At 47.9% G+C, this 8,990-nt stretch overlaps 1 protein-coding gene across 2 annotated transcripts in view; it reads right to left on the bottom strand.

The window, feature by feature from the left end:
• TDRP (testis development related protein) overlaps window positions 1–4,913 on the bottom strand; it is a 56,741-nt gene extending 51,828 nt beyond the window's left edge. Inside the window, exons 1-2 of one of the 2 annotated variants that reach the window (XM_023219118.2) lie at window positions 4,748–4,913; window positions 3,766–3,958 (exon numbers count right to left, since the gene is read on the bottom strand). In XM_023219118.2, coding sequence (XP_023074886.2) covers window positions 3,766–3,958; window positions 4,748–4,797 — 243 coding nt within the window. In that variant the 5' untranslated portion in view covers window positions 4,798–4,913. Of the gene's footprint in view, window positions 1–3,765; window positions 3,959–4,397; window positions 4,482–4,747 lie in introns of those variants that run through there. The other variant, XM_023219117.2, reaches the window with a different exon arrangement.
• Window positions 4,914–8,990: the final 4,077 nt, after the last annotated feature.

Genomic DNA, 8,990 nt, shown 5'->3' with positions numbered 1-8,990 from the left:
GAGTCTTGCTTATCACCTAGGCTGGAGTGCAGTGGCACAATCTCGGCAAGTTCCGCCTCCCAGGTTCACGCCATTCTCCTGTCTCAGCCTCCCGAGTAGCCGGGACTACAGGCGCCTGCCAACGTTCCCAGCTAATTTTTTGTATTTTTAGCAGAGACGGGGTTTCACCGTCTTAGCCAGGATGGTCTCGATCTCCTGACCTTGTGATCCGCCTGCCTCGGCCTCCCAAAGTGCTGGGATTACAGGCGTGAGCCACCGTGCCTGGCCTAAATTTAATTCTAACTTGTCTTAATTCTAAGTTAGTTTTGCAATAAAGATCAGTCCTCTTGAAGAAATTAAATTTAGAATATGACTAACCTGTCATAATTAACACAAATTTTCTCTATTTTTATATAGCAATGTTTTTCAACACAAACTTTAGATACCCTTAATAAAGTAACATAAAAACCACAGTCAAAATTCACGACTAGCAGATAACTGGGAAAACCTTCGGTACAGTGATAGCTTTTTGAATATAATACCAAAGGCACATCCATGAAAGAAATAATTGATAGTGAAGCTTCATTAAAATTAAAAACTTCTCTGAAAAAGACACTGTCAAGAGAATGTGAAGCCACAGACTGGGAGAAAATCTTTGTTAACCACATACATATAAAGGACTAGTATCCAAAACATACAAAGAACTATAAAAACTCAATAATGAGAAATCAAACCACCTAATTAAAAAATGGGGTGAAAGATCTAAACAGACACCTCAACAAAAAAGGGACACAGATGACAAGTATGCATCTGAAAAGATGCTCATGTCATTTGTCATCAGGGAAGCACAATTCAAGACAAAGAGAAACCACCACACACCTACTAGGATGGACAAAATCTAGATACTGACAGCACCAAAGGCTGGCAAGGAGGTGGAGCAAAAGACAATCTCATTCATTGCCCATGGGAGTGCAAACTGGTGCAGCCACTTTGGAAGAGAGTTTGGCAGTTTCTTATAAAACTAAACACTCTCACCATGCAATCCAGCAATCAGGCTCCTAGGTATTTACCCAAGTAAGTTGAAAACTTACATTCGCACGAAAACCTGCACCTCATGTTTACAGCTGGTCTATGAATAAACATGCCCTCCAGAGGGTGAAGGGATAAACTGTGGTACACCCAGACAGTGGAATAGTATTCAGCGCTAAAAAGAAATGAGCTACAAGCCACGAAAAGAAACGGAGGAACCTTAAATGCATCTTTCTAAGTGAGAGAAGCCTACCTGAAAACGCTGAATGCAACCGAATGACATTCTGGAAAACTATGGGGACAGTATAAAGATCAGTGGTTGCCAGGGGTTCCGGGGAGGGAGGGGGCACAGAGAGTCTCTAGAGCAGCAAAACTCCTGTGTGATACTATAATGATGGGCATATGTCAGTACACATTTGTCCAAACCATAGAACGCACATCGCGTGAGCCCTCCCAGGTGAGGACCACGAGCCCGTGTAGGTCCACAGATTGTAACAAACGCACCACTCTGTGGGGGGTGATGGTACCGGGGGGCCGGGGATTCATGAGAACTCTCTGTACTTTCTGCTCAAATTTGCTGGGCACCTAAAACTGGATACCGGAAAAATAAAGTCTATTAAAGTTCTTTCCCCCCCAAACCTATACACACTCTAGACATATAGATGACAGGCAGGGCGCGGTGGCTCACGCCTGTAATCCCAGCACTTTGGGAGGCTGAGGCGGGCGGATCACCTGAGGTCGGGAGTCCGAGACCAGCCTGACCAACATGGACAAACCGTCTCTACTAAAAATAGAAAATTAGCTGGGCGTGGTGACAGGTGCCTGTAATCCCAGCTACTCAGGAGGCTGAGGCAGGAGAATCACTTGAACCCGGGAGGCGGAGGTTGCGGTGAGGTGAGATCACGCCATTGCACCCCATCCTGGGCAACAAGAGCGAAAATCCATCTCGGAGAAAAAAAAAAAAAAAAAAAAACAGTATAGATGACAATTCTGTAAAGAGAAAATCAGAAAAGGAGCTTTATCGAAGGCACTGCTACTGATTGAATCTAGGTGGAGGATATGAGGAAGAATCTCCTATTCTACTTTTCTGCATGTTTGAAATTTTTCAAAATAAGAACCTAAGGCCAGGCGTGGTGACTCACACCTGTGGTCCTACTACTTTGGGAGGCTGAGGCCCGCAGATCACTCGAGCCCAGGAATTCGAAATCTGCCCGGACAACATAACAAGACCCCATCTCCACAAAAACAGGTTTTTTTAATTAGCCAGGTGAGGTGGTGCACGCCTGTAGTCCCAGCTACTACAGAAGCTGAGGGAGGAGAATCGCTTGAGCCCAGGTAGGTTGAGGCCATAGTGAGTCAAGATTGCGCCACTGCACTCCAGCCTAGTCCACAGGACAAGACCCTGTCTCAAAATAAAAACTTAACCAAAAAAAAAAAAAAAGTGGGTTTCAGGATTCATTAGGAAAAATGGGAGAACATAGGAAGACTCAGTTTAAAGTTCTCAAGCCTCTATCCAGAAATAATGTGGCTCATCTTTGACCAACATTAGTTATTTACAGTTTCTTCAGTTAACTCTGTAGCCACATATAAATTCTCATCATTACATTCAAGAAGAGAGCTGTTTAGAGTAACCATAACATTCTGAAATTTAAAAAAAAGGGTAGGTAAGCACTAACGCTACCTAAAAGAAATTTCTCAGACAAGTTCAGATAGTGACCATATTTAAGCGCTTAACATAATCGGCTCCATTTTCCATGAGTTGGGAACAGAATTTAACTTTTACAGGAAATGTCTATCAAGAAGAAACAACTCCAGTACCTAAGAGAAACTCTTCTGCTGGGAAACTATTTCCAAGTCCTTGGAAGAAAGGTACAAATCCTTAGCTTCCATTCAGCCCTAATAGCATCAGGAGGAAGTTGCCAAACGTTTAACAGAAAAAGATATTTTATGACCCTCATTCAAAAAAAAAAAAAAAAAAAAAAGCTGGATTTCTGACCTAAATTTCATTGTACATGAAAAAGAGCACTGCAATGGAAAAAGGGGGACGGGGGGAGGGGGCGCACATCTAAGGTACACAGGGCCCACCTGGGAGCACTTTTAATTAAAAAATTCTAGACATACCAAACATATCTCTACACTCGTCAGGCAAAGGCCTTTCAGTTTTCAGTATAAGGGACTTCTGCCGGCTTCCTTCAGAAAAATCAAGGATTTAAGAAAATACTTGTTATGCAAACAAATATTTAGCCCACTTAACATTGAGCTGCGGTCGTCCAAAGCTGCTTAGTGTCCGCGAGGAGGCCGTCCGGGTGCGCGATGATTCAGGCCTTCTCCGCCAGCTCCGTCCGGGACGCGAGCACCCGGCGTGGACCTCTGCGTCCTGGGCCCACGAGCCCAGCTTGCGGGGTGCGCGCCCCGCGTCCCCGTTCTCCTGAGGCCGCGCCCTGAGTAACACGCGTGGGGAGCACTGGGCCCCCCTGCAAGCGACGAGAACGCCGGCAGCCCTGGCCAATAACGCAGGGAGGGGGTCCACGCGGACCACAGCGGCAACTCAGCCCGGGACCAGCCTCGGGTCAAGTTCTCCGACTCCGCACTCGGGCACCTAGCGGGCCGCGCCCCTGAGCTACGCGGCCCCAACCTCACCTGCGCGCCCTAACTGTGCCCCTAACTACCCGCACCTCCACCTGCGCGCCGCCCACCCTCGCCCTCCACGTGCGCGCCCCGGGCCTACTCGCACTCCCCACCTGCGCACCCCCTCACCTGCGCCTGGGCGGCGGCAGCGGCCGGTGGCGGTCCCCCACGCAGGCCGTCCTCCTCCTCGGGGGGCTCGTCTAGCAGCACCCGGCCCCGGCCCAACTTCCACATGGTCGGGTGGGCTCCGGCGTCCCTTCGTCCGTGCGTCAGGCTGTGGGTCCGTGTCCCTCCCGGCCACCGGACGCTCTGTCTGCGGCTCCTGCGGGACGCGGGCCCAGTGGGCCGGGCGGGGCCAGGCGGCGGGCGGGGCGTCCCCCAAAACTAGACCCGCCCCCTCCCCATCACGCCCGCCCTAAACCCTCCCCAGGACCCGGCCCGCCCCCAAACCATCCCCAGAACCAGGCCGGCCCCAAGCCCTCCTCAGGATCAGACCCGCCCCCCCAACCCTCTCCAGGACCGCCCCAAATCCTCCCCAAGACCAGGTCCGCCCCCGAACCTTCCCCAGGACCACACCCGCCCCCAAATTCGACCGGGCTCCGAATCCCATCCCCCACAGACAGGTCAGCCTCGGTCCCCTCCTCCCAGTGCCGTCCCTGCCACTGCCCCGGCGAGACCCTCGCCCGTCGCTGCTCTACTGAACGACGTCCTCACCCCAGGCTACCCCGTCACCTGGTCCCCCCACCTAGGCCCCCACCTACCTCTAGCTGCTTCCTCACCCGGGAACCCCCCCATCCTGAGCCCTCACTAAGCCCCTGGCCCTGCCCTCTCCTCGGTTCCCTGGGTCCTCCTCTACCCCCGAGCCCCCACCCGGCACCCACAAATTCCCCTCAACAGGTTCCCTCCTTCCCCCGCACCAACCCCCACTCACTCCCGGGCTGCCCCCTCCCCCCACCCGCTCCCCGACCCTGGCCGGAGGGCGTGGCTACGTCCGCCCGGGTCACCAAGGCAACGGCCGAGAGGCGCAGTGCGCACGCGCGCCCCTGACGCTCAGGTCGCCGCTGGGCTGAGGTGAAGGTGGAGGGCGCAGGGTGCGGAGCTGTACCCGTACCCCAGCGCTTCAGGGCCTCGGAGCCTGGGCGCCGGGCCTCCGGGACTCATCCCCTCCGGTGCCCGAGGTCGCAGGATAGTGGGGGATGCCGAGTGGAGGCCGCGCCCCCCCCCCGGGTGGGTGGTGGGGCCCCTGGGGCCTGGAGTGCCGCTGACTCAGCCCGGACGGACGGCGGTGGGGGGCGGGGATGGGGTCGGGGTGCCGGGCCTCGCAGACACCCTGGGACGCCCGCGGAGCCCGGGGTGGGGCCCAGGGCCCGGAGAACGTTTTCCCGCGTGGCTATGGTTTTGTCAGAGTGAGGAGCGGGAGAGGCGCCCACAGATTCCTGAGGACAGAATCGCCTGGTTCCCAGGCCGAAAGGAGCCGGCGAGGCGACCCCCGAGCCCGGACGGAGCCGCGGGAACGGGGGACTCTGGACGTCCGGATATTCCTGGGCGTCCGCACCCGCCCAGCAAGTTAATTTTTGCCGCGACGCGCTTCGTATCGCTTGTTTCTCACACCAAATATGTATTCATGTGTTCAGTCATGTAAAAGCGCATTTTAAAGGAGGATCCAAAACTATGAGCTTCCTTGAAAAACTGCAAGCTTCGTAACTTTACAACTCTTAAAAAAATGAAATGTACCTTTAGAGTTTCCCAGAAGTGATGAGCAGCAAAGCTTTTAAGTTGAAAGGGGCTCTGAATTGTCTTTGGGAGCTGCCGGCCAGGATCCCCGAGAACCAAGGGGGTGGCGCCCGTGCCCAAGGCCTGGGGGGGACCTCGGGGCCGTGCGCGGGACGCACAGGGAGGGCAGGGACTGGGCCTGGCAGGGGCCACTCAGCCCAGTGAGAAGAGCCAGATACTAACCTAGTGGTACTAACCTAACTATACAATCACCCGGAGAGGAGGGCAGCACCCCCACCCACACCGCTACCCAGTGACCGCTAAACACACCAGCCACAAACATCACGAAATAGAATAAAACACGGGCGCCTACTAAGGACCACTGCACCCAATACAAACTAAATTTGAGACTTCCTCTTCATGCAAATGTTAAGAATGTTAAAAATGTATATATGCTCCTTTCAAACAGGCCTAATAGGCCAGACCTCCTGGGCTAGAAGGCTTAGAAAATTGCAAATGCAAGATGGTATGGTGTTTCTCCCGGGTGCTGTCAAAATAAGCACACTGCAAGCACAAACTGATGAAAGTCAAAAACTATCAGAGATTGCAAAACAAAGCCAGGATCCAAACACAGCCTATTCAAAGACGCTACAATTTAAAACCAACTCAGAACGCTTGGACAAATAACACAAATCCCCCTGGCTAATGCGAAGGAACACAAGACTTATGCCCAGACAGCTGGCTTCCTCTTAGTCTGTCGACATCCATTCCATGAATTGTCATTAAACTGTAAGCCCCTGCAAATCCACGACAATCTGGAATAAGGAGAGGCTTGTTAAATCAAAAAGCTAACTTGTTGAATATTTTAGACATTTAGCTTTCTTCTGCAGAAGAGCACAGCTGATCAGGATATCTACAACCTAAAGGCCTGACACAAATGAGAGGGAAGGGGGTTGGGTGGGAGAGAGAAACAGGTGAAAGGGCTGTTACTGAGCAGCAGGCATTTCTGGAATTTTGAGAAGAACTTCCCCGAGTTCGATGAATTTGACTCAGTTCATTCATTACCTCCTCTATGAGTTTTATATAATTAAATCATGCTATTGTTAAAGTCCATAAGAGGCATACTTTACACAATCCAGTGTCATAAAAATAAATTGTTACCACTAAAAATCCATTTGGGATCGAGAAAGTCATGGTTAAACAATCTTTTCATTTATTGAGGCCTCAGTTGGAGGGAGCTATTCATTTTAAACTGAATTGCCCTTATTGGCTAATTTGGCCACTGAAAATTCGCTGGTGCAGGAACTCTAATTTTTTACTAAGTAAAGATCAAGTGTGTCATCAGGCTGTGAATTCAAAATGCATAAGGCTCAACTTAGTGAGATTTTGCTCTGGCAAACTTAAATAGGAGTGGGGTTTGGGGTGCCATATAGAACTTTCTAGCAACCAAAGCTGTTTAAAAACTACAACAAGTTTCTTATCCGTGGAGGTAATTAGGCAGAGGCTGGATCCTGGACAGTTGTACCCTCAGTCCTCTCTGACTTTTTAAAACGATACAAAATATTTTACATATTTGGGGGTACATTTGATATTTTGTTACAAGCATGTAATGTGTAATGATCCTAATGTTAGGATATTTGGGTATTTTTCAATTCTATGTGTTGGTAATATTTCAAGTTTTCCTTTCTAGCTATTTTGACCTACACAATGCATTGCTGCTAACTATAGCTACCCTACTGCGCTATCAAACATTGCCTTCTAACTGCATGTTTGTACACATTAACCAACCTCACTTTACTTCTCCCCTAACACACACACCTTCCCAGCCTCTGGTAACTACTATTCTATTCTCTACCTCCAGGATATCAGGATTTTTTTAGCTCCCACATATGAATGAGAATGTGTGATATTTGTCTATGTCTGGCTTATTTCACTTAACATAATGATCTCCAGTTCCATCCATGTTGCTGCAAATGACAGGATATGATTCCTTTTTATGACCGAATACTATTCCATTCTGTATGTGCACCACATTTTCTTTGTCTGTTCTTCTGTTGATGGACACTTAGGTTGACTCCATATCTTTACTATTGTGATTAATACTTCAATAAACATGGGTGTGCAAATATCCCTTTGATATAATAATTTCCTTTCCTTAGATATCCAATAGTAGGATCGCTGGATCATACTGTAGTTTATTTTTAGTGGTTTTTTTTTTTTTTTTTTGAGAAATCTATTGCTGTACTAATTTATATTCTCACAAACAATGTATAAGCTCCCTTTTCTCCACATCCATGCCAGCATCTGTTATTTCTTGTCCTTTTTTTTCTTTTCTTTTTTTTTTAGACGGAGTCTCACTCTGTCTCCCAGGCTAGGGTGCAGTGGCACGATCTCGGCTCACTGCAACCTCCGCTTCCCGGGTTCAAGCAATTCTCCTGCCTCAGCCTCCCGAGTAGCTGGGACTACTGGCGCATGCCACCATGCCCGGCTAATTTTTTGTATTTTTAGTAGAGACGGGTTTCACCGTGTTAGCCAGGATGGTTTCGATCTCCTGACCTCATGATCTGGCCGCCTCGGCCTCCCAAAGTGCTAGGATTACAAGCATGAGCCACCACACCTGGCCTATTTCTTGTCTTTTTAATAACAGCCATTATAACTGGAGTAAGATGATATTTCACTGTAGTTTTGATTTGCATTTCCCATATAATTAGTGATGTTGAGCATTTTTTCATATACTTGTTGGCCATTGGTATGTCTTCTTTTGAGAAATGTCTATTCGTGTCCGTTGCCTAGTTTCTAATGGGATGATGATTATTTTTTTTACTGTTTAGTTGTTTTAGTTCCTTGTATATTCCAGATATTAGTTCCTTGTCAGGCGAATTGTTTGCAATATTTTCTACCATTCAACAGTTTGTCTTCACTCTGTTAATTGTTCCCTTTGCTATGCAGGAGATTTTTAGTTTGTACCACTTGCCTATTTGTGGTTTTATTGCCTGTGCCATTGAGGTCTTAGCCATAAAATCTTTGCATAGACCAATGTCCTGAAGTGTTTTTTCTGCATTTTCTTCTAGGAGTTTTATAGTTTCAGGTCTTATATTTAAAGCTTTATCCATCTTGAGTTGATCTTTGTATTTTGGAAGAGATAGGGGTCTAGTTTCAGTTTTCTGCATATGAATATCCAATTTTCTTAGCACCATTTATTGAAGAGCATGTCCATTCCCCAATGTCTGTTCTTGGTGCCTTTTCAAAAATAATTTGGCTATAAATACATAGATTTATTTCTGGACTCTTTATTTTGTTCCATTGGTGTTTGTGTCTGTTTTTATACCAATTCCATGCTATTTTGATTACTATAACCTCGTAATATATTTTAAAGGCAGGTAGTGTGATGACTCCTGGATTTGTTTTTTTTTTTTTTTTTTTTGGGATTGGTTTTTTTTTTTTTTACTCAGGATTGCTTTGGCTATTGGGGCTCTCTTCTGGTTCCACATGAATTTTAGGATTTTTTCCTGTGAAAATTATATTGATGTTTTGATAGGGTTTTCATTGAATTTGTAGATTTCTTTGGACAGTATGGTCATTTTAACAATATTAATTCTTCCAATTCATGAGCATGTGATGTCTTTCCATTTGTTTGTGTC

The sequence above is a fragment of the Piliocolobus tephrosceles genome, chromosome 7, assembly GCF_002776525.5.
Source record: "Piliocolobus tephrosceles isolate RC106 chromosome 7, ASM277652v3, whole genome shotgun sequence".
Taxonomy (NCBI): Eukaryota; Metazoa; Chordata; class Mammalia; order Primates; family Cercopithecidae; genus Piliocolobus; species Piliocolobus tephrosceles.
This window is presented reverse-complemented; position numbering and strand designations above follow the sequence as displayed.